The sequence below is a fragment of the Dipodomys merriami genome, unplaced genomic scaffold, assembly GCF_024711535.1.
Source record: "Dipodomys merriami isolate MVZ:Mamm:240054 unplaced genomic scaffold, mDipMer1.0.p SCAF_27, whole genome shotgun sequence".
Lineage (NCBI taxonomy): Eukaryota > Metazoa > Chordata > Mammalia > Rodentia > Heteromyidae > Dipodomys > Dipodomys merriami.
In genome coordinates, this window is record NW_027204159.1 from 14,460,952 (window position 1) to 14,487,546 (window position 26,595).

Genomic DNA, 26,595 nt, shown 5'->3' on the forward strand with positions numbered 1-26,595 from the left:
TGATCCCCACAAGACTTTTGGTCTTTATTATCTAAGGCTATAAGTTCTGCAGCCCTGGATCAGATTTCTGGCTTCTGAGAAATGCTGCCTTAGGGTTTTGGTTTAGAACAGAAATGTCACGTAGGACATTCTTCCATTGCGAGATCTCATTTGGAAGCCTCCTCTTTGTGATTTTCCAGGATGGCCAGACCTCTTTGTGTTTCATAGGATCTTGTAGCTTTCCCTTTACTGCACCCTATGCTCCTCTTCCCCTGACTCATGGGGTTCTTTAGGGGAGATTCAATGTTTAACAAAGTACTCATGACAGTGATGCATGTATTAAGAGCTCAAGAGACAGTAAAGGAATGACACAGCAGTGAGGGAGAGACCCAGCCCTGCGCAGACAGCACACTGAGGGGTACTACCTGGGCAATGATATCCCCATTCTCAGCGTGGACTTGAGCAATGGCTCCCAGCTCTCCCAGGCAGGTGAAGATCTCATAGAGCTGAAATAGAAATCCATCTTTGTCACCTTCACAGTCCCTCTTAGGCACCTCCCCTAAAGACTAAATACCAAAGCCAAGTGGAATAATAAACCAGGTGAAATCAGAGACGAGGGCTGAAATACAGACCCAAAGATGCATGTCCAAAAGAGAGTGTGGTCCAAAGAAACTCTAGGAGATTCTGTTTGTGTAAAGAACTTGGCATATCTCCTAGACAGGATGATGGTGTACAGTGGTCCAACCCCTGGCTTCTGCCTCAGACATACATTTTTTCATATAACCTTTTCCCATGATCTAAGACACTGCTTCAGCATCCTCAACAAGTGATCCAGGACGCCATGACTGACTGGCGAAGGCTAACACCCATATCTCTGAACCGTTCAAGGCAGGTCTCCCTTACCTCCAAACCAAGAAGCATGGGAATTTGAATTCCTTTGCTAACTTGAGATTTATCTTCAACAAACACATGTCATCATGATCCAAAGAGAGAGTCTGAGGTGATCTGGAACCATCACCCCACGTAACGGCAGAGCACAACACTCTCTTACTAAACTTACATGGGATTTGGCACTTGTTCAGTAGATGGAGATACAGGTATGACCTTCCTCTTATCCTCTGCCAGCTGCAGCTGGCCAGAAACTCTATCTCCTTGTCTGCCTTGCATGGGCTCCCTGCCCACTACCTCATTAAAGGTGCAGTGTGAAAAGCAAAGGCTCAGGGAAGCAGTCGGGCCCAGCAATTCTCCCACAGCAGCCACAGCGGCTCATGTTACAAGGGCCAAGGTCATACACAAGAGGAAACCCATCCAGATATCCCAAACCCCACAACAAATGGACTGTTACCTCTGTGTTGGACACTTGATACAGATCCTTATAGGCCATGTACACCATGAAGGAGTTAACTCCTGCAAGACAGGAAAGGAAGGGAAACAGAAGAAAAATAACATTACCACTCCATACTCCATCTTTGCTATCACGTTCGTTACCCCCCAGGATGGCTGTCAGTGAAAAATGGAAATTTCCAAGTCCCTAACTGGGCACAGGATTGTGCCTATTGATGCCCTACATGATCAACAGTTCCTAAGTGAAGTGATGTTATCACGCAGTGAGCTCTTCTCACATCCCAGAAGACATGGTCACCCTGGCACGGTGTTTCTGTGGATGTACTGGGGCTGTGCCGCCTCGATCTGCCACAAGCTACAGTGAGCTTGGGATACTTACCCTCCCCAGGCATTGATGTCCGTGGCTGGAAAATGGAACAATAGTGATTCCCCACTTCATAGAGTGGTTGTGACCACTGGATGAAGGGACATCATAAAGCAGGGCTGTTAGAACCTTAGGTGACTGACATGTTTCCATCTCCCAGTTGGGGTTATTTCACTATTTGATGACTGTCTGCTCTTCTGCACTATACTTGTGCAGGGGGCACTCTCTTAAAGGTGAAAGAAGACAATAAAACTAAGCTTTCCTTCCTACTTTTCATTCCTCCCTTCCCTCCCCCCTCCCTTCCTCTCTCTCTTTCTCTTTCGTTCTCTCTCTCTCTCTTTCTTTCTTTCTTTCTTGCTTGCTTGTTTGCTTGCTTTCTTTTCTTTCAGCAGGACTAAGTGTTTGAACTGAAGAACCTTGACTTCCCTTGGCTTGCTTGCTTGGCTGGTGCTCTACCACTTAAGCCATGCCTCCAGCCCTGAGGATAGAGTCTCATGGACATTTTCTTCCCTAGGCTGATATAAAACTGCTGCTATCCTCCAGATCACATCTCCTTGAAATGCAAGGATTACAGGTGTGTGTCATCGGGGCCCAGCTAAAAGTACGAGTTAAAAATATTTTTTTTTCCAGTCCTGGGGCTTGAACTCAGGGTCTGGGCCCTGACCCTGAGCTTCTTTTGCTCAAGGCTAGCACTCTACCACTTGAGCCACAGCATCACTTCTGGTTTTTTCTGTTTATGTGGTACTGGAGAATCAAACCCAGGGCTTCAGGCATAGGCAAGCACTCTACCACTAAGCCACATTCCCAGCCCAAAAAGTAGGATTTTTAGGGGCTGGGAAGGTGGGTCAGTGGTAGAGCACTTGCCTTGCATGCCTAAGGCCCTGGGTTCGATTCCTCAGCACCACATAAGCAAAAAGAAAAAAGCCGGAAGTGGCGCTGTGGCTCAAGTGGTAGAATGCTAGCCTTGAGCTGAAGAGCTGAGGAACAGCGCCCAGGCCCAGAGTTCAGGCCCCACAACCGGACCCAAAAAAAAAAAAAAAGTAGGATTTTTATAAACTGTGTCTGTATTTCAGGAAAGGGAAACATGTTTTTGTTTTTGTTTTTTTCTGTTGTTATTGTTGTTGTTCTCATTCTTATTGCTGTTGTTGGTGGTGGTGGTGTTTGTTTTTGCTTTGAATTTTTGTTTTTTAAGGGGTGTTGTAAGGGATGGAGGAAGGATGAACAAATGCTATTCAGTATCCACTATATGGAAAATGACCTGTGTAACTTGTAGCCAGGGATGGGAGAGGGAAATAACTGCACTAGCGGTGTGGTTCAAACAGTAGAGCACCTGCCTATCAAGCAAGAGCCCCAACCTCACTACTGACAAAAAAATAATAATGTTTCAGAGACTCAGCAGATTCTGACATCTATTTTGTCACTGAATCTGTGCTTTTGACTACATATATCATCATTATAGTAAATAAACTATCTTTCCTATCATTCTCTAGCATTTCTTCAGTTTAACTTTAGTCCAAAGTCATATTTGGGCATATTAACCCAGCAATCTTTTTTATGATTTTTGTAATAAAAGGGCATCAAACTCTACATGCTGTTTAAAGAATGCTTCTTCCATTTAAATAAAATTATTCTGCTTATACTTAAATACCTAAACCATCAGGGTTTATGAGAATAGAGCTATTTAATTTTCACCCAAAATAAATAGGTGGGACCGGGGAATGGAATCATTTTGAGGAAAAGAAGACAATTTTGGTCTCCAACCATTAGAGCCGTCTCAGCCCACAATGTTCCAGGCCAGAAGTGCATTATAATTTGAAACCATTTCTACCCAGAGTGAGTGGTTCAACTCAGGGCAGTTTCCCCCCACTTCTTCCCAAAAGCCTCTTTGTCATCCCTGGAATGACCCAGGCTCTACGTGGCTGTGAAAGCCATTCAATTTTCCACCCCATTTGAGATGTCCCCAGTAAAAGGAGATACAGAAGAGAGGAATCTTATCTCATATTCCAGGTGAGCAATGATCAGTCAGGGCTTGTGGGGTATGGAAAGCCAAACACATCCTGCGGGGGACCAGCCTTTCCCCTCTGGCCCAGGCACTCACTGCTGGGCAGATTCCCCAAGCATTTAGTCTAGACTGCTAGATAACAGCTCTTTTCATCTGTGACATTCATTCTGCTGCTCTTCTTGGGACAGCTTCCTTTTACCTGAGACACCCAACAGACTCAGTCCCCAGGGCCCATTACAGTGTAGAGCACAGGGTACAAATATTGCATGCATAGGGAAAGAGGGGGTATGGGCTAAGGGAGTATGTGATTGGAACAAAGAAAGGGCTAGAGAACAGGCAAATCTAAGAAGATAATGGGGCAGAAATCATGCTCTTAGCAAGAGGCCTCTACCCCATAAAGTCACTCATTTTCACACCCTGATCTGCAGGCCTGGGTACCAATACACCTTTGCTCCTGGGAATGTCTGAGTCCTTGCTAAGGATGCCTTTTGTTATGAAAAGAAACAGTAATGGTTTGATTTCAGAAGTAAGAAAGTCAGGAATTAGACATTTCTAATATGTTGCCAGCCATGTCACTGTACCTATGAAAAGTTAACTTTTCCTAACCTGAGCTTCTTCCTCTGTCAAATGGGCCGTACTGTGCACCAGCAAAATACACTGGCGTTGGACAGATCTGCTGCCAAGTGACTCTGCTTGGACTTATTCTGACCCTCCGAGTCTCATCTGCATAGTATGACTAACCATTGCTGTCTCCTGAGGATCCTGTAAGAAGGCAGTCAGTCTGCATAAATGAAGTGCCTGGAATGAAATGGAACCCCTAACACTTCAAGTTTCAGACTACACGCCAGGGGAAATGATTCAAGCTGGACGTGGTGACTCACACTTGCAATCCCAGCCATGGGAGACTGAGGCTTGGAAGATCATGAGTTGGAAACTAGCGTGGGCTCCACATTTTGACCCTGTCTCAGAAACAAAACCAAGACAGAAACAAAAACAGGTCGGGGGAGGGGAAGCTGAAAGGGGAGCTGATGGTGTGGTGGACAGGCAAGGAGAAACAAGGTTGGGGTGGGGCAGATGCTCACCTTTGTCCTTGATGAGGCTCTGCACTTCCTGCTTGACGCTGTCATTCCAGTGGGTGATGTCCACGTGCAAGGCGTAGTCGCAGCAGCTCTTGCCATCAGCCCACTCGCGCCACTTCTCATAGGCTTCGGTCAGGCTGGACTCAGGCTCGGGTACCACGTGATCAACTGCAGGGCAGAGGCAGAGATGGATGACTGAGACACGGCTTCATTCCCCTACCCAGACCTGCTCCTGCTCGCTTGGCTATGGCTGCACACTCTCTGTGTTCTGAGCAGGAAATTAAACCTAGAAAGTGTTTCTGGTCGCTGACGGGCACTGAGGATTTACATGTCCTCTCGGCTGTGGGATTTGGGACACATCACTGGTTTCTCTAAGCCTCAGTTCCCTCTCCCAAAAGCAGGTGCCAAGCAGGGTGTGATCTGTTGGCTGCAAGATTCGTGAGGGAATGCACATAAAAAGCTGTCCCTGATGGCTGGCATACAGTCTGTGCACAGAAGTTGTCAGCCATCAGTGACCTGGTAGGCATAGCTATTACTAGGGCTGAGTCACTGCTTATGGTAATAGTTGGTCTCTCTTCCCAAGGAGGAAAAAGCAGTTTATGGCTATGCCAGGCAGAGGAGAATGGAGTTCTACTGCATAATGATTCAGAAAAAGCTGACACCAGGTAACTGAATCTGACACTCAAGACAAAGATTTCAGTGCCACGTGAGCTCTCTGGCAAGAATCGGGTTGCTCTAAGGCCTAAACATATTGTGTCTCTTGTTACTGAGGATAATATTTAAAAAATAATCATATCTATAGTTAGGAAACAGCTAAGACAAAACATGAGTTGAGGTGACTTACCTGAGAAAAACTTTGAAATTTATATTAAGAACATTAACGGTTCATGTCTGTAAACCTAGCTGCTCAGGTGGCTGAAACCTGGAGGATCGTGATTCAAAGCCAGCTTGGGTATAAAGTCTGTGAAACTCCATTTCCCAAATAACCTGCAAAATGTCACACTAGCCAGGCACTGGTGGCTCATGCCTGTAATCCTAGCAACTCAGGAGGCTGAGATCTGAGGATCATGGTTCCAAGACAGCCCAGACAGAAAAGTCCATGAGACTCTCATTTACAATTAACCCCCAGAAAACTGGAAGTGTCTCTGTGACTCAAAGTGGTAGAGCATTAGCGTATGGTGATAAAGCTCAGGACAGGGCCCAGGCCTTGAGTGCAAGCTCTACAACAACAACAAAAATCAGACTACAGACAGACAAGTTTGCACCAGCTCAAGCAATACAGTGCCAGTTAAGAAAACAAGTATGAAGTCCTTAGTTCAAACTCCTATGCCAGTAGAAAAACAAACGAAAACATGTTCCATACCTAACTCAATAATAACAGAGAAATTGGTTAAATATGTAAGCTGTGATGTCTTCATAAAACAATGACTAAATAATCAGGTGCCAATGGCTCACACATATAATCCTTCTAACTCAGTAGGCTGAGATATGAGGACTAGCAATTTGTAGCCAGCCTAGGCAGCAAAGTCCACTTGAGGTGTGACTCAAGTGACAGAGTGCTAGCCTTGAGTGACAAAGCTAAAGAGAATGCCCTCACTCTGAGTTCAAGTCTCAGTATTGGAACAAACACAAACAAACACAAACAATCACTAGGAATCTGTTTGGAAGGTGGTAAGATAAAAATAAATCAGAGAAAAGATATCCATGGCACATAGTTTAGTAAAACATTAAGCTAACAAAGAAAACAAATATAATCCTTCTTCAAGATGGAAAAATATCAGTGATGTGGGACTGCAAGGCTTCACTTCTTTTTGAGTATCTGGGATTCTTAAATTATATGCCAAGGACACAAACACTACTGTCACCCCTTCTTGTCACTGGATCTCTGCTTTCTCCTGCTCAACCCACAAAACCAAGCATAGCATGCATCTCAAGGAATCTATACCCATCCCAGATGGCAACCAGCCCAGCCAAGGTCATCGATTTCCTCAGCTTCTTTCTGGCAAGGACACCTCAAGTGCACCTATGGGAATGCAAACACAGGAGGCCACAGAACAAAATAGCAGCTGTTGAGAAGTCAGCTGGCTTCCTTCTATTAGCTGGAGAAAAGCTTTGGCTTCCCTAGACTACACCTTTCATGGCCTTCATACAGTTTACCAGGCCTTTTGCAGCCACCTAGCTGAAGCTTAAATCCTGCTAATGCTCCAGTCAAAAGGAAAGACAAGACAGGAATTATATGGCCCAGGCTCTTCTCTCTTTGTCTCTCTCTTAATATGTGTGTGTGTGTGTGTGTGTGTGTGTGTGTGTGTGTGTGTGTGTGTGTGTGTGTGTGTGTGTGTGTGTGTGTGTGTGTGTGTGTGTGTGTTAAATAAACAGTGCTCTAATTAACCAAGCTTGAGGCCAGAGTTGGACTAGGACTCAATCCATTGAGATTCCTCCAGGACTGAAAAGACTGCTCTGGAATGCTAATGGGTCAGAAATCCAACTGCATGCAACATCTTAGGTTTCTCTGGAATTACAAGTTACCAGAAACAAAACAAAAGTTAAAAAAAATTTAAGAACAAACCACTCTCACAGATTGCCTAATCTTCAAGATACAAATTGGTCAAAATACAGGGCAAACCAAATAGCACCAATTTACATTAGCCTCACTAATTTCCTAAGGACCACAAGCCTCCATTATTATCCTCTGTGACTTTTTGTTTCTCTCTTGGCTGCTTTCCTGGCTACAAGCCTTGTGGATGTCCTCCATGCAGCTGCCAGGAGCAATCCACTTCCTCAGAACCACCTGCTTTTTCAGAGATCTTATCAGAAAGATGAGAGAAGTATACAAGGTAACACTGAAACCACTGAAGTTGGCATGGTAGTCATGCACTCTGTGCATCAGGAGTGTGTAAGGCCTGAGGACTTACTGATCATGGTAGTGCCACCCGCGAGGGCAGCCTTTGTGCCCTGGAAGAAGTCATCCACTGTGGTCATCCCCTTGTAGGGCATCTGGAAATGAGTGTGCACATCGATGCCTCCAGGGATCACCATCTTCCCATTGGCCTCTATGGTCTTCACGCCTCCAGGGACAATCAGGTTGTCTCCAATTTGCCTGGTGAGACAATGAAAGAGCTGACAATCAGAATGAATAACTTCAAGGACAAATATAGTATTATAAAGGTTTCAAACATGGCAATATTTAAGGTATTCTACAATGTCCTCAATGTACTCACATGTCCTGCAATCTTTAAACAAAGGTATGTGTATGCTGGGCACTGATGGCTCATGCCTATAATCCTAGCTACTCAGGAGGCTGAGATCTGAGCATCATGGTTCAAAGCTAGCCCAGGCAGAAAAGTCTTAATGAAACTTTTATCTCCAATTAGCCATTCAAAAATCAGAAGTGGAGTTGTGGCTCAAGGGGTAGAGCACTAGCCTTGAGCACAAAGAGGCTCCAAAATGCTCAGGGATAATGCCCAGGCCCTGAGTTCAAGCCCTAAAACCACCACCAACAAAATAGGTACATGTATGTACGTTTGTATTGATGCAAAATGCTCTTATATGGGATGTGGGTCCTGGCTTCCTAGTGTAACCTGTGGTTTGAAGATATCTACAATACAGTGTGTGTGTTTAATTATTTTTTAATTGCTAGGCACCAGTTGGCTCACACCTGTAATCCTAGCTACTCAGGAAGCTGAGATCTGAGGATTGTAGTTTGAAGCCAGCCTGGGTAAGAAAGTCTGTGAGACTCTTATTTCTAGTTAACCACCCAAAACAGCTGGCAGTAGAGCTGTGGCTCAAGTGGTAAGGTGCTAGCCTTAAGGAAAAACAAAATAAAACATAAGAACGGCACCCAGGCCCTGAGTTCAAGCCCTAGGACCAGCACATACACACACACACACACACAAATAATAATAATAATAATAATCATTATTAAAGCAGATCATTCACTCTGGGCCAATTTCCACTTCAGTCTTCACTCCCAATTCTCCCTTCCCCCGAATTTATCAGTCAGCCATGTCTCACAGCAGATTTGCAAGGAGAAAGCAAAGGTGAAGATGCCTTTGGATCTGTTTCTCATGTGGTCAGCATCTCAGGAGAAGCTTCAAGTAAAGGGTAGTGATGAGGACAAACTCCTCAAGACACTGTCTGGAAGTTTCTGAGCCCTTCAAGGAAGTTAGGGGCAGCTTAGAAGAGAAGCCAGCCAACAAATATCTCAAAGGCAGACCTCCCAAAGAAATATTCAATTTCCCCTGAATGATGTTACTTACAGCTCACCCAATGCCCCTTTGTTTTTACGTTAAATACCTCATCATCCTGTCTTCATGGATTTCATATGCACTTCTACATAATCATTCAATATCTCCTACTGTCAGTGGCATAGGTATTTTCTCCTCCTGTATGCACTCAGGCAGAACGATTTCTCTTGGAGAAGTAAAAAGTCTACCACAGGCCTCCTGAACTCTTAAGTTCGGAAACGAAACTGACATCTCAAAGAGTTCAACTTCACCACATCACCACAGAACTATTCCAAGATACCACTATTCAAAACATGCTGTGGAGAAAATGTAGCTGCTGATCGGAACTCTAATCTGGCCAACTCTCCAGATACTGGCCAGCTCTGTTCCGAATTTTTTTTTTAACTTTTGCTGTTTTTCCTCTAAGAGAAGTGGAGAACCAACGCCATGGAGAAATGCCAGGCAGAATACATGCTTCCTTTATTCTGAAAACTGGCCTAAGCACCAAGTCTGAAAAAGAAATGCTTTTCCCTTTTCTTCTCCACACCCATTGAGGCCACCTCAACCCTTCAGCCTTGAAGAATCACATTCCATCTCCTCCCTTCATCACCCTGCTGCTGGTAGCCACGTCTAGTACTGAAGAGTGCAGTAGTTCTAGGCATTTAAGCTACCTAGATGAACAACTTTGGCTCTGCTATCACTTCCCATATGACTATACCCACTTACCTCACCTCAACAGCCCTCAATGCTTTCATCTGTGAAATGTAATAAGTGCTCCTCTATAGACTTGTGTAGATCACATGTTAACCTATGTTAAACCCACAGAATATTGCTAGGCACATTAGTATTCAATAAACAACAACTGTTACAATAATTAATAACCAGTCCTCTCCCTCCTCTGAATTTAACCTATCGCTATGCTTGGATAACATCAGGCCCTTTGTACATAAACAGACACCTTCATTCTTCTAAGAGACTGGAAGTTCCCTCAGGGAAGAAAGCAAGATGACTTAGGCAGTGCCTGATTCCTTAGAGAGCTCCTTCAACATAGAAATCACTTTGTAAGTATGCACAGACAAGCCAACTTGTGGAATAATTGGAGGAGGTGTTTCTGTTTTAATGCTCTGTGAGTTGGGAACATACATAAAACATGAGGATTTGGTGACAATCATGTTTACCCAACTTTCTCCGCACCATCAGTAGAGAAAATGGATGGAAATTGTTGTCTATAACATTCTTGGCACACAAACTTCCAGTCCTTCTAATAAGCATGGCAAAAAGATTCATCTCATATACTCCACTGTGAGTGGCTTCCTGGCTGGAGCGCTGTGTGAGATGGATTCTGCATTGATGTCAACACCAATTCTGTGCTCAACAGTGGTGACTGTCATGAGCTCAGGAACTAAAAGGAAGTAATAGGTACTTAAAAAATCTATTATTCAAGTCCATGAGTGAAGGAACTTATATTTCCAATGAGATATAAGCACTTTCAGCAATAGAAAAGTATAGATGATTGTGCCTTGAATAAATTATTATATGGTTTCACTTACTTATTATTTTTATTTCTCCTACTATTGATATGGAAAATTAATGATGTAAATTGGCAAGAAAGCTATGAAGGAATATCTGTGCTCTTAAATGTGCTCATTCACTCATTCTTCATTTCACATGTCTTATTAATATGCTCACCATTACTAATTTCTCTATTCTTTGTGTGTCTCCTCCACCTCATCTGAGAAAAGAGAGTAAGAGTAGTACATATTTCACAAGGTTGCTGGTAGATTAATTGAGATAAAGCATGAAAATGTTTAATACAATGTCTGGCATGCACTCAGTGAAAGCTAGGTCTTATCAAATCCATGTGTGTTATGTGCTAGGGATACGGAGAGGCAGAAGATATGGTCCTTGCTCTCAAAGGGGGATAGCTGTATCAGAGTGGCTGTACACAATATTCTGAGAACATGAATGGGGATACTTGGGACCCTATAAAGAACATATGCCTATAGAAAATTATATGTTAGCCATGTTTTCCAATAGAAGCAAAAAGAAATTTTTATAGCTAGAATCTCAAAATAGCCAATGAAGCTGAACAATATTAAAATCAAACCATGACTTCCCAGAGGGTTAAGAGGATGCATTAGATACCCCAGATCCCAAGCCATTTTATCTATGTGATGGTGCATCTTGTTATACATGATTTTAGAAACTCTGTGAAACAAATCCTCTCTTGTGATTCACTATGTAAGTAACCATCAGTGCTTCTTAGAGGCAAGCCATTTCATAAAGAAATCATGCATCCCTGGTGGATCTGTTTGGAAATCATGCGTGTCTGATCTTGCCCTGTCCTTCTCTGAGTCCTTACCCTTTTTCCAAGGATCATTTTAAATACCTTTTCTATTCTAAGTCTTATTTGTAAATGTCTTTCTTTCTATCCTGTTTTCAACTCTTTTGATACCTTTGACACGTCTTGTTGTTTTTATGGTACTGTAATTTGTGTATGTTTGTCAATATCCTTAAGGTCAGCATGGAAAGGCCATCAATACACTGGCACAAAGGGGCCTCAGTGTCATTCTCTTGACTGAGTTCAGGCTTTCCACTTCTTTCACACAATCCAGGCTTCTCTCTAGATCCCTAATGTAGAAGAAGTAAAAACAGGAAAGAGAAAGGTTCCAAATACATACTTTATCAAGCCATCCTCCATGTAAATATCAGCATAAAAGGACTGGTCATCGTTGACGATTCTGCCTCCCTTGATGAGGAGACGGTCACTCTGGAAAAGAAAGAAAACAGGAATTACGGTCACGAGTAGAGAAGAATGACCGGCCAAGGTGTAGCCAAGCTTTCTGCTGTTCATATCTAGCACAGACACATTAATAAAGACCACTACGTGCTTCATGCACTTGGCATAGGAACCAGTTGCCTTTGTTAAAAATGCAGATATCTTTGTCCTTAATTCAAATAAGTACACTGTTTCACTTCTTACTTCGCAATCTATCATAGGCACAGGCTTTTATAAGAATAATATGTTTAGCTTATATTAAGTTAATACATTTAGGATATATATGTAACATGTAAAATATATATGTAGTATATATTACACAATGTTGCAAAAGGTATAAGCAAATCACCAGATGGAAAAAAAGACAAACTATAGAATTTAAATCAGGGTGAGAAATTCTTCAGGTTAATGTATTACTATTATACTCAATACTTCTCACATTTGCTAAATGCATTTCTTCATTGCTTTCATTAAGAGAAAAAAAGAGCTTTTCAAGAAATTTTAACAGATGAAATTTTGATGATGGATTTAACTGGAAACAATGAAAATCTACCCCAAGGTTGTTAACAAAAAATATGTATGTTGTATATGCCACAAGAGGAGCAAATCAGTGTCTGTTCTAAAGATCACAGATTTCATTAAATGCATGGGGCTTGGACTAGGGAATCCATTAACGCCTTGAAAGATGAAGTCTTGTAGAGTTTGGGGAAAGAAAAAGATTTCCAAGATCCTAGATCAGTGGAGCTACTGCACGAATAAAGAGGTAGATTGGCTAGGCATAGTAGCTCATAATCTTACCTTTGTCAAAGGCTGAGATTAGAAAAACCAAGGTTTGAATGAGCCTGGGCACAATAAGTTCACAAGACCCTTTCTCACACATTCCTTCTGCTAGATGGTATGTTCTAGCTACATAGAATATCTGAATTAGGAATATAGCATTGGAGGCCAACTTGGGCAGAAAAATGCTTAAAACTCCATCTCAGTGAGAACACTTGGATTCACTGTCATCCAGCTACAGTGGGTAGCAAAACTAGGCACATCATGGTCTCCATCCATCCACTAATGCAACAACCAATGATTCAGTATTTACAAGGAAGGAGCAGAAAGGCAAGGGAAGGCAAGGGAAGGGAAGGCAAGGGAAAGGAAGGGAAGGGAAGGGAAGGGAAGGGAAGGGAAGGGAAGGGAAGGGAAGGGAAGGGAAGGGAAGGGAAGGCAAGGGAAGGCAAGGGAAGGCAAGGGAAGGCAAGGGAAGGCAAGGGAAGGCAAGGGAAGGGAAGGGAAGGGAAGAGAAGGGATGAGAGGAAGAGGGAGGGAACAAAACAAAACCATGTAAACTTGTTCTGTGTGTCAGAGTATAAGAGAACGAGGAGATGATTGTCACACAGGAGCCACAGAAGATCTTCTCAGGGCAAAGCCATTTCTGTGGGGGTGGAGGTGTACAAGTGCACCCAGAAGAAATGGCAGCTGCAGAGCCCTGAGGTAGGAACAAATTTTGCTTCTTTGAAAACTGAGAGAGGCCAATGTGGAGGAGTTTGGGGTTCAACAAGGAACGGAGCATGAGTCGAGGCTGCAGAGGCAGGGAGGCTGCTGATGCTATGCTTGGTAGTCACTTCGGTTTGGATGAAATTACACTGAGACCCAGTGAAGAATGATAATTAGAGCAGTGGCAGTCTGTGTAGCAAAGGCCGCTCTGGATGGCACTATTGTGGTTTGACTGCAGTGTTCAAGGGATCAGAAGACTTCATAGTCAGAACCAGTCAACACCACCATTCCTTTCACATACCTTCCCTGACTGCTGTTTAAGAATATAGCTTTCCAAGAGGCATACTTTTATGAAGAAGGAAGCCCCATGCACAGCAGACTTCTTCATCAGAAATAAATGGATGTGAACAGAGTCAGAAAATGGTGGTGGTGGAGGCAGGGCCCATGTGGGATAGAGGAAATTACCCCTTAGCTTTTGCTGCTTTCAAAGGATTGCATGATAATAAGAATTTCATCATGCCATATTGTCAAGGGAGAAGATTTCTTTTAAAAATACAGGGCTCTTGGGAATTATTCTTGTCAGGCTGGCATCAAATTGTGTTCCTACTCTTCTCTGACTCCAAAATAGCTAGGATTTCAAGCATAAGTCACTAAAGCCTGGCTAAAATTTGATTTTTAAGAACTGAAATAGACAAGATACACCTATGGTTCATACTTAAAATCCTAGCAACTCAGGAGAAGAAGATCTGAAGATTAAAGTTCAAGACAAGCTGAGGTAGAAAAGCCCTTCGATTTTTTTTCTCCAGACTAAGTAGCACAAAATGGGGCCAGAAGTATGGTTCAAATGGTAGAGCACCAGCTGAAAAAGCAAGCTAAGCAAGCACATGGTCCTGAGTTCAAGCCCTAGTATAGTGCAAGAAAAAAAGAAAGCATCTACTATTATTTAAAGTCTTGTTCTGCTTTGAATGATTTTTATTAGTATAAATTATACAAAGGGATTTCAATATAACATTTCCATGCTAACATATAATATACTTTGATCATATTCACCTCTTTGATGAATCTGATCAAGAACATTGGATACATAAGTGGACATGTTATATGACAACATACTTGTGCAACCAAAAGAAGTTTAAAAAATGAAAATAAGAAAAAAAATTACCTCTTGTCTTTCTTTGTCCTCTCTTTTTCCCCTCTTACAAATAGTATTAGTGGTTTTCATTATGCTATTTTCATGCAGCTATAATGTATTCTGATTATTTTCACTTCTCATTACTTTCTCTTTCCCTCTTCCCTTTTAACATCTCTCTATAACAATCACTATAGCCAAGCAATGAAATCAGTAAAACACCAATGAATGAATAAAGGCTACATGACAATGAAGCATAATAAAAACAATGAAATTATGTTGTCTACAGGAAAATGAATGAACAAGAGAAGCCAATTTCAGACAAATATTATGTGTTTTAACTGTACTAAAAAATTACAGGAAACCATTCTGTCTGTGTGTCTGTGTTTCCAAACTAGTATGGACTTTAGAAAAATTTCCATTCTCAGCTCCTACTCTCGTCCATCAAATCTGTATTTTATAAGATCCATTCTTGGCTCTTAAGTAGCCAGCAGCCAGCCCAGCATCAAGTCACAGACCAGTACCAGAAACCACCATCCTATGGAGTTCCTATAGAAACTTCATAATGGAACAATCTTGGTAACCTCCAAGAGTTCCCACTCATAGCTCACTGCCTTTCTGATGTTCTTTATCTATCTGGTTTTTGGAAAGAGGCCAGTGTCTATCTGAACTAAGGCAGATGTGAACTCCCATTGGCCTGAGGACAGTTAGCCAGGACCACTGGGTATGATCACCACTTCCTTCAGCATCAACTCTCAGCCAAGGGGAAAAAAACTTATCCAAAGTGTCCAAGGCTCATGCACACAACAGGGGTGAGCTGATCCAAGTGGAATTAACACCATTGCAAATGGCACCCTCTTAAATGACAGTTAAGTAATCTCTTTCTAGTCCAATGACTGAGACTCTAAACAAAGCCCAAAGATGACTGACAGGCCTGATGCATATTTCAGAGGGGGACAATGAGACCCCTCTCCATAGGCTACAAATATTCATAATTATTGCTATGATTACTTATTGTGGAAGTCAGAAATACAAAAAACTTGATCACAGACCTCAATGGCATCCATCCCTTGGGTATCCTCAATATGCTCTGTATTCCTTTCCCCTGAAAACCTACTAGGTTTCTTTTCACTCTTTCCATGAAAGCAGGCAGTGGGGACCCACTATGAAGCTTAGCTTAGGCAAATCACCCACCAGCCATGTGTGAAGAGCATTTCGCAAGCCTGGATTTGAGAGAGGGAGTGTACGATAACTATTGACGACCTGCACGTTAGAGAGAACTAAAGATCACTGGTTATTAAAGAAAAGTGCTTATCTATGAATGCATGCACCAAACTCCTAGATGCAAACATGGTAGAACTGTAAAATAAATAAGATGAACAAACTCACTATCTGTGATTAAGTGTTTTCTTCAATGGCAAGTATGGCTTGTGGAGCTCTTTATTTTCTCTTCTGGGCACCTAGGTCGCCAAGTATCCATGTCTAGTTTGGAGCATTCTAATCTTTCTCAAGTAATGTTATTCATAAAGAATGATGATATTCTAAAACATGCTGGGGGAAATCTGGAAGGTAATTGTACTCAAATAATGCTTGACATATCAGCTGGAGACTCCGTCTTAAGCCCTGCAAGGGCCTCTCTCTTGTAGCTCATTAGGGTGGTAGACCACTGACTGGCAGACTTGGGTCCAGTTCTGCTCTCACCATTAAGTGAGAATCAACTATGCATATGATTCTGAGTTAAGGCCTATACTCTCAGAGCTTTGGCTTTTACTAGTCTAGAATAGACCCAAATACCTGATTCATTTTCCAAGGTGGCTGCCAGAAATAGGGTGTGTGTGTGTGTGTGTGTGTGTGTGTGTGTGTGTGTGTGTGTGTGTGTGTGTGTGTGTGTGTGTGTGTGTGTGTGTGTGTGTGTGTGTGTGTGTGTGTGTGTGTGTGTGTGTGTGTATGTGTGTGTGTACCTCAGCACATGTAATCACATCTAATAAATATGTTTTATTCCATTCACATTGTAGAGTATATTAAATCATTTTTAAAAGCTTAACAAACTGAGGGCCTGTGGCTTATGCCTTATAATCTTAGCTATGAAGGAGGCTGCGATTAGAACATCAGAGTTGAGGAAAGTCTGTGACACTCTAGTCTCCCATTAAGCACTAAAAATGCCAGAAGTAGACTGTGGCTCAAATGATAAAGTGGTAGCTCTGAACACAAAAGCTCAGGGACAGTGCCCAACGGCTGAATTCAAGCCCCAGGACCAGTGTGTGCACAAGCAAGTTGCATGCACATGCATACACACACACACACACATTAAGACTTGTTAGAGAAAGACCCTTGTTCCCATCTTCTAAATAACATACACAGGGGTGACTTCCTCCAAGTGACAGACATTAGTGACCAGGAAGCAAATCTAAGACCTTGCCTCATTTCACCACACTGATTTCCCTGAACCACTGCTGACTGTATCAATCTCTTACCACAGAGGGCTCTGTCCTACAGCCGTCTCTTCCCTTTTTAACACGGATCTGTGTATTTTAACTGCTAGCCAGTGCTCAGAAAGTAATTTAAGGAATTCAGAGACTTTTAGCCACTATTTCTAAAACCAGGTCATTAAACTTTAACATGAAGGTCTGAATGTGGCAATGTAGCTTATAAAGTGATCTAATTAAAAATCCCAGTTAAAGGCTCTTAGAGAATGATTAAAAAGTCTAATATTTTTCCCTTATTAGGAAACCATAATAATGATTAGGAAAGTTAAAAATTATGAGAAAGGAAACCAAGCTTACAAATTAAATACCTAGCAAATAAAAATAGCTTAATATTAAAAAAAAAAAGCTTGAGTTTGTGACAGAAAAAGAAGGAAAAAGGAGGGAAGGAAAAATGGAAAGAAGGAAGAGGCAAAGAGGAGAGAGTAAAAAATAAAACCCCTTGACATAGGATGTTAAGAACAACAGATTGCCTGAGAACTCATTCAAATTGGAATAGGGAATGGAAAGACAAAACCTTGAATTCAAGCCTATCTCTTTTAGCTTCTCCCCCATCCCCACCCTTGGCCTAGAGAAAGTAATCACCACCTCCTTCTATCTGACCCCTCCTCAGTCAATAAAACAGCCTGAGAAATAGCACTACGGCACATCTGTCTATACCTGCAGCTCAGAATAAAAGTTACTTTTCTACAAAGAGGGAAAGAGATACAAATGAGAAATGAGTCTTCCCAAATCAATTATTTTGCTGTTTGCACTCAAATCACAAAGCATAGGTTCTGAGCCTCAATGGGGATTCAAGTTTTTCTTAAAATCCAGATGAAGGAGCAGGTGGCTGTTGGAAATAAATTCCCACTTGGGCAATTAGATTTCTAAAAACACTCTTACTCTAAAGCCTTAATATTCAGGATAGATAGACGACATGGATGAAATCTTGTTTTCCTCCCCAAAGCAATACCAATGAGGGTTTCTAAAATAGTCCAGTTGACTCAAGATGACCTTCAGCAAAAGGTACTAACTAAGCACTAAGTTGGCCTGTACTCTCCTTGGGCTCTGCTATTCAACACACAACACTGGGTAAGACACAGATCTAAGAGTGGTTCTAGCGCTAACACTCCCTGGGTTTGGACAAGTGGCTTGATCTCTTGGTGTTTCAGGTGACTCATCCAAGAAATGAACATCCAAGAAATGATACGTTTTAGGGTAAGGGTATTGATTGTGGACCATATAATGTACAAATGGCTAAACTCTGCCTGACACACAGCACATGAGAATCATTACTTTTATTACTTATTATTATTTATATAATTATAACAATCCACAGTCAAACTCTAGTGCTTCTTACCAACTCTGGTTGTTCTGTAACAAGGCACTGTAAAACATCAGCTCTTCTTACAAAAAGAGCTAACATTTAGTTCATCAAAATATAACAGACTTTACCATAAAGGGAATCTTCATTCAGCCAGCCCTGGGCATCTCTCATCTGCTTCTGCCACCAGCAGCCACCAGCAGTCAAGGGCAGCCCAGACCTCTTTAGAAGCCCCTCAACACACTTGTAACCCTAGCTGCTCAGGAGGCTGAGATCTGAGGATTGCAGTAAAGCCAGGAAGAAAAGTCCATGAGACCCTGATCTCCAACTGACCACCAAAACCTGGAAGTGGAGGTGTGGCTCAAGTGGTAGAGGGCTAGCCTTGAGCACACAAACTCAGGGACAGCATCAGGGACCCTGAGTTCAAGTGCCAGGATGGGCATAAAAACAGACAAACCACAACAGTACAAGTTAACACAGCCCTTCCCTTCCAGGTCACCCTGTCTCTTCAAACAAATCCTCAAAAATAAAGGTAGCCATCTACTCTTTAAGCAGTAATGGAGAGTGTGAGGTAAGGTGAAAAACTGCCCCCAAGACCCTGTTTCCCTATGGATCTGTTTCTAGACAAGCTTGCTTGAGACAGAAGAAATGGTCTGAGGGAAGATAGACTCTCAGCAACATAGTTTCTTTGCTCTGGATCTTGGCTGAAACAGGTTATAGTTTTACATGGTCGATATTCAAATCTCTGAACTGCTACAGATAAGTCTCAGGGGAGTGGGTAGGGAAGCAGTAGTCATATACAGTCTACAGCAGAGTGGCTGCTCAGCCTTGGGAACTAGAGCATCAAAGTCAGGCCATGTGCATTCTTCTCCCCCCAGAATTTCATGTTTACCATTTAACGATGTCATTCTCAAAGGGCCTGATGAGTGATGTGGTCTGTCCTGGGTCAAAGTGGATAGGGGGAATAAACTGTGGATAGCACCTTAATCCCAGCCTCCTGATAACATGTCCCAATCTTCAGCAGGGTTCCAGACATGGATAAGCTCAGGTCAAGAGGGAGAGTATAGGGAGGGGGGCACCAGCACAGACAGAATCCACAAAGTCACCCTGTTCTTGTAGGAAGGTCAGCTGGATATGTGCAGCCCAAACCGTAGTCTCTTATACCCTCCTTCATGATATGTAATATTTCCTGTTGAAAACGATGCTTTCATCTGCTTAATATTGTCTTTAAGTAAAAATATCTTACAAGTAAGCCCTATCTCTTTCCTGCAAATCCTCAGCCAGTATCACTTGACAAAACCAGGAATGAACACAATTAAACATTACTAAATTAGTTGCTATGTCCTGCTACTATCAAGAGAGTGAATAAGGATGAGCTCTGATTTGCTATTGTATTAAGAGGACTACCAAAGATCACCAGATTGTTCATGAGACACTAGTGCTCTGATTTTAAAAAGATTTGAGAAAGAATTAGAAAGGGGACCAATTTTCTCTCATTACACAATTCATTTTATTTAATGCCCATTTTCAGAACCACCAAAAGTAATCTGATTTCACAGTAGGAGTGCCAGCCCTGATGTTAAAACATGGGTCAGAACAACATTAGCCAATGTGTTAGAAGCCAGAGGGCTGGGGACATGGCTCAAGTGGTAGAGCACCTGTCTAGCAAGTGTAGGCCCGAGTTCAAACCCAGTCTAGCAAGTGTAGGTCCCGAGTTCAAACCCCAGTACCTCCAAATAAAAAAAATTTTAAAAACAAACAAAAGAGAAATATAATTAATTATATATAAATACACATAATGAAACCCAAGAAATAATGAGGAAAGGGAGGGAATGGGAAGATGGCAGAGGGGGTAAATTTGTTCAAAGTTCACTGTGTTTGCCTGAAAATATCACAATATAACTCTTCATATTACAAGCATATGCTAGTTTAAAGAAGCGATACTAAGAGAAAAACAATGCTTGAAAAAAATATAATAGCAGGTGGGGCTGGGAAGGTGGCTCAGTGGTAGAGCACCTGCCTTGCATGCATGAGGCCCTGGGTTCGATTCCTCAGCACCACATAAGCAGAAAAAGCCGGAAGTGGGGCTGACGCTCAAGTGGTAGAATGCTAGCCTTGAGCTGAAGAGCTAAGGGACAGCGCCCAGGCCCAGAGTTCAGTCCCCACGACTGGACCCCCCCCAAAAAAATAATAGCAGGGCCCAGCGTAGATTGGCAAGGACTCCCAGACACTAAGAGGAGGGATTATGGGGGTAACAGAAGGGACCATAAATAAGGGACTGAGAGTGGAGGTGTATTCTTAGTTATTGGAATGACGGACAGGAGGCTTATCATCTGAAATTAAGGCATAAGACCCATATTAAAAGCAAAAGGCATTCAGCTCAAGTGGTAGAGCGCTTGCCTAGTAAGCTTGAAACTCTGAGTTCAAACTCTAGTACTGTGATAAATAAATTAAGAAAATATAAATAAACAAATAAATAAATGATAGATAAACACAGAGAGAGATTTGGGTCAAGGAAGAAGTATAGACCATCCATCTTTAGTTGGGCATTTAGTTATGAGAAATGAAAGAGCTCCTCTTTTGATAGAAACTCTTACTGAGAGCAATTTGCAGAAATACTACCAGAACTAGGAGAATCAGGAACGCCAGGGGCTGCATTAGCTTCCCACCATCAATCTGCTGTGTGAATTTAGGCAAGAGACTTAAGCTGTTTGTGGGTCTCAGCTTCCTTAAATGAATGGAGGAATATCTCCCTAAAAGGTACTTTTATATATCTAGAAATGCACTGGAGAGTGCTTATATCTAAGGAAAAGTCAGTGCTTTAGAGAACTAATGAGGGCCTATCTGTGGTCTGGATTCACATAATACTTTCGTTAGTTATTTTCGTTTGTCTCCGAGGTTTCTTCTTCAATCTCAAATCTACGTACTGTGGTGAGTGCTCTCTGTCTGTACACAATCTAGCGTCTAACAAATACTTAGTTCTGTGCAAAAGCCACATGTGTATTCCCTCGGGAGGATGTGCCTGAAATTTCAACCTAGGGCTGATTCTAAGATAAAGAGCTTAATAATTCATTCTTGAAACACATACTCGCATGGTGACTAGCTGTGATGTTTTGCATTAGGTATATGGAGATGCACAGTAATAAAAGTAAATGAGGAACACAAATAAGAATATGAAGTAGAAAGACCAAAGGGAAAACTGCTGAAACAATAAAATGATTCGTGGTTACCCCTAGTGGGGATGCAGAGGGGGGGGAGGGTGAACTGGTGAAAAGTAGAGTACTTAGGAAGATCAGGGTAGTGAAACTATCCCAGATGGTGTGATATGGTGGATAAATGACAACATGCATCCAACTGAAGGAATGAGTTCTGATGAAAATTGGACTTTTGTCAACACTGCTATCTTCTAGGTTCATCATTTGTAACGTGTACCACACCAATGGTAGATAGTAATGCGCCCATATACTACTTTGTGAACAACTTTTCTCTAAACTTAAAACTGCTTTTAAAAACAAAATCTAAACCAGGTGCTGGTGATCCAAATGTGTAATCATAGTTCAATGCCAACGCAGGCAATGAAGTCTATGATACTCTTATCTCCAAACAACCACCAGAAAACCAAAAGTGGAACTCAGGTTCAAAGTAGTAGAGCACTAACCTTGAGCAAAAATTGCTCAGGGACGGTGCCCCAGACCCTAAGTTCAAGCCCCATGCCCGACAAAAAAACAAACAAACCAAAAAGTCTTCTATATGGTAGAAATCAAAGAAGAGTCTAAGAGGCCTTATTCAGTGTAGATCTTGCAGCAAATGGCTGATTTGGACACAACAGCAATTCTGTGTAATTAAGGGAAGACTAATTCATAACGAACCTTTATTGGAAATTTTTATGTACAAGTATATTATCTTGTTTATATTTGCTTTGTTTTGTTTTGTTTCTGGCCCTGGAGCTTGAACTCAAATCCTAGGCACTGTCCCTGAGCTTTATTGCTCAAGTAGCACTCTACCACTAAAACTACAGCTCCACTTCTAGCTTTTTGGTGATTAATTGAAGGTAAGAGTTCACAGATTTTTGTGCCTAGGCTGGCTTTGAACTACCACCCTCAGATCTCAGGCTCTTCAATAGCTAGGATTACAGGTGTGAGCCATCAGAGGCCAGCTACGCTCTATCTTTGGCATAATTAATGAATTCAAGAGAATGATATGACTTACACATTGTCATCACTCTCTCCCAGTGACCCCACAAGTTTAGCATACAGTCTGACAGCACATAGTCAGTTACAGGGACATCCAAAGCACAGATGTAATAAATGCCCTCCATGGGAAACTGAGGACCTGAGGTAGGATTTTGAGGATACTGGAATGGGGGTGAGGAGGGAGCTACCTTGAGAGTTTGAGTTGTATTCTGTATGGAGACATTCTTAAAAGTCATTTTGAGAAAATAAATGAAATTCAATATAGTTGAAAATTAATAATAATAATAATAATAATAATAATAATAATAATAATAATAATAAATTGAGAGAATATCCATGCTGGTGAGAACGGAAAGAAGGACCTAACCAGAAAGTAAGAAGGGGAAAATAAATAAACAACAAGAAACAATCCGTAGCATTCAGTGTCTTAGCAGGAAACAGATGGAATACTTAAACTGAATTATTAAGGAGAGTATAACAAATGGATTGTCTTACAGTGTGGGCAGCATTTATGAAAATGCAGTGGATGGACCCCATCCAGGATCTACCAACAGCAGGGAGCCATTGCTACCTGGGGCCTGAGTGGGAAAAGGAGAGGAAGAGACCGAGAGCATGGAAAAGACATGTGTATGGAGAGGGCTACATGGCTGGAGCCATAACCGTTCAGTGTAGAGGCAAGCAGCTAACCCACCATGGTGCAGCAGCAGGTCAAATGTATGCTATAATACATACCATACATGTCCAGGGTAGGGAACAGGCAGACAAAGGTAGAGAGGGGAGCCGAAGAGGAAAGAGAACACACTCTGCCTGGTACCAGAGTATCCCATAATGGAATATGATTTAATAAGTTACAGTGAGTTTTTTTTTCACCGATATTTAGACTTGAATCAAGGCCTATGCTCTTGCTCAGATTGCTTGCCCACAGTGAGTGCGCTACCACTTCGGCCATGTCTCTAGCACTGCTTGGTGCTGGTAAAATGAAGATGGAGTCTCATGGGCTCTTCTGCCTGGTCTGGCTTCAGACCATGATCTTCTAGATCTTAGCCTACTGAGTAGCTAGAATTACAAATGTGAGCCACCCATACCTGAGTTATTAAGCCTATTTTTAAGCAAATTAAATCTTCATCTTCAACTGAAGAAATATCCAAAATAAGTATGCAGCAGACCAATGTGAAGAATAGGAGGTTATTCTTATAAAGGACAAGTGAACAAAAAACACTAAGTATACATGCTCGACATAATTATTGTGAGCAGGAAAAAAGATCTAAAAGGACTTGCATCATTTATTAACATTCACATGATAGGCAAAAGGAATGTAAAAGAAGAAGGCGTGGGGAACTTTAAAACTTTTCCCTTCTTTTTTTTCTCTATTTTTTAATATTTCTTCAATTGCAAAATGTATGTGGCATTTCATGACTTTTTGAAGAGATTCAATGAAGAATATTAACAAAAGCAAACAAGAATGGAGTGCAAACAAGATTGCAATGGTGCCAAGTGATGGCAAGAATCTGGGTTAGATAGTACATGGCATATTGCAGAAAAAAACCTTCCGAGTTATTGATGGAAGTGCAGGAAGGAAACTGACCTGTCAGAACCCACTACAGTTTCAAAGCAGAGTGTCTCGGGGAACCATCAATGGAAGAGGAGAAAAGTTGGGTGCTGGTGGCTCACACCTGTAAACTATCTGGTCTGGAGGCTGAGATCTGAGGATCATAGTTTGAAGCCAGGCTGGGCAGGAAGGTTATTTCCAATGAAGCACCAAAAAAGCTGGAAATGGAGCCATGGCTAAGGTAGTAGAGTTCTAGAATAGGAATCAAGAGCTGTGGATTGTGGTCAAAGTGATTTTTTTTCCTCTCTCCATGGTTGCATGAGACTATATCCTAAGAGCTAGCTTTCCTCTTTGATAATTTCTGTCCAGCTGGTTTTCGATGGGTCTTTGAAGTGTCAAAGTGACTTAGTGAATTCCCAGCCTATTGTATTTTAGAAATAAGAAATCTTTCCCTAAGTCTAAAAGCCAACCAAAATGCAATTTTCATAAATGGATTGTGGGTTTGGGCCTCCAAATGTGTGAGCAACACCTTCGAAGGAGAGACAACTTCCCATCTATTTGTAGGGGCCACAGGGATTCTTCTTCAATTCTGATATTATGCTTTTAAAGTTCCAGGGGACTTCATTAGCCCCTGCCATCAGCTGCTCCATTAACCACTGCAAGTTCCTGAAACTACCCTGCAGTGGATGCATTTAAAGGCAGGTACAAATGTGATGCTCCAGCTTACACCATGGACAGAGAGTAGGAAAATAAGAAGCTATTTAGAGATATCCTCCAGTATGTTCAGCCTTGGAGTACAGACATCAGAGATTGAGTGTTCAACAAGAGAGCAAAAAAGGCCCTTAACATCCTCTTGGCACCCCAGGAACCAAGTGGCAGATCTGTGCTGGAGTACCCTGGTTGGAAGGCAGGGGGAGCAAGGGGCAGAAAAGGGCTGTCAAATGGTGACTGTAAAATGAGGAAAATACAATCTTCTCCCAAAGGATTGATGTGCCAATAAGCCCAGACTCTGACCTATAGCAAGTGTTCAATAAACATGTGCCCATTAGAAGCTAGAACCAAATATTCTCAGATCAAAATTGTCCACTCTTTTTTTCTTTAGCCTCAAAGTGTAGATTGACTTTTAATTTATCTTCACTTCAGTTATATATTGATTTTAGTACACACACAGTTTATATATATATATATATATATATATATATATATGGTTATACAGTTTATATATATATATATATATACATGTACACACACACACACACACACACACACACACACACACACACACACACACACACACACACACACACCCCTTAAGTCCCTTCCAAAGAGGCCCCAAAGACAAAGAGGAACATGAGTTGAAAGGTTCTTTTGGCACATGCAGCAAATGATGGTGGTGAGTACTTCTCTTGGCCAGAATCTTCCACCTGTCTCAACTCCTGTGTTCCCACAGTTTAGTGTGGCCATTTGAGAGACAGGTAGCTAATAAGGCAGTAGTTACCTTTGACTCTTGGATCCCAAGCTTATATGTCTTATTGATAGATAAAACTATGGATGCTCTGAGAGGTGTTTGAAGAGGTCAGGCAGTGCTGAATAACAACCCCATAACTAAATGCAAATGAGGTATCACTTACAGAACTCAGTGAAGTGCTAAGAATATATAATACATGTCATCTGAAAGTATGGAAGACTGCTTACCACTTGCAAAGACCATACACTCACTACAAGAATATTCTAGGCGCACAAACTTCATACTTACCACAAAGCCATAGACCTGCACTCTTTGCTGCCCAATCATTATTTAACACTATGTGATTCTAACACCAGAATAACTTTCTGGAATCATTTGGCAATAGCCTTTTGTGATGTGCTTCTTCTGCTCAGAAATGGTTCAGACTGAACAGGCCTACCAACAAAAGATGTACATTTGTGGCATGTGCTACACTGTTTCTAAAACATTGCAAATAAAGTGCACCCTTTGAAAATCATCTCAGACACAACACTGAGATAACACAGAGATACCCATGTTATCACTTATCTCCTGTTATGCCAAGTATTCGGCTTTCATTCATCATTCCAGCCCTTCAAGGGGAGGCAGAGCAAGACATCAAGGTCTTGATGATACAGAGCAGGGGCCACTGCAGACACAGGCCTTGTCATTACAATGGCTAGTTGCCTTTTGATAATCCTGTCTCCTTGACATTTGTTTTCTTCCACTCACTTCTGGGAAAAGGATATGAGTTTGAAGTAAGCATTCATTCATTCATTTATCCATTCATTCCTTCATTTAATATTTGTAGTACTGGGGTCATTCTACATTCTAGTGAGCAAAATAAATTCCCTTGTCACTACAGTGATTGAAAAAGCAGAGAACAAATAAGCTGGTAAATAAGTAGTATAATTGTGATAGGAAGAGTTTAGAGAAAATACAGTAATGGTGGAGACTGGGAAAGGGGGGGACTGCTTTTGAGTAAGATTTCGAACATCTAAGAAGCTATCACCTCTAAGAAGCTACCAACTAAACTGAGATCTGAATGATCAAAGTCCTGGAAAAAAAATCTGTTCCCAGGAACAGGAACAAAACTGGACATGAGAGTGTTCTATCCATGAGAGAGAGTAAGAGGGGAGGATGGCTGATGGGAAGTCACCGGAGGGCAATGTAGGACTGGACATGAGGCCTCAGAAG

General features: G+C 41.8%; 1 protein-coding gene across 2 annotated transcripts in view; it reads right to left on the minus strand.

The window, feature by feature from the left end:
• Window positions 1-26,595, minus strand: part of Dpysl3 (dihydropyrimidinase like 3) — a 109,213-nt gene that overhangs the window by 23,088 nt on the left and 59,530 nt on the right. For both annotated transcript variants that reach the window (XM_070036329.1, XM_070036330.1), the window contains exons 2-6: window positions 11,673-11,761; window positions 7,681-7,865; window positions 4,772-4,936; window positions 1,325-1,386; window positions 405-485 (exon numbers count right to left, since the gene is read on the minus strand). In XM_070036329.1, the coding sequence (XP_069892430.1) occupies window positions 405-485; window positions 1,325-1,386; window positions 4,772-4,936; window positions 7,681-7,865; window positions 11,673-11,761 (582 nt within the window). The remainder of the gene's footprint in view (window positions 1-404; window positions 486-1,324; window positions 1,387-4,771; window positions 4,937-7,680; window positions 7,866-11,672; window positions 11,762-26,595) is intronic.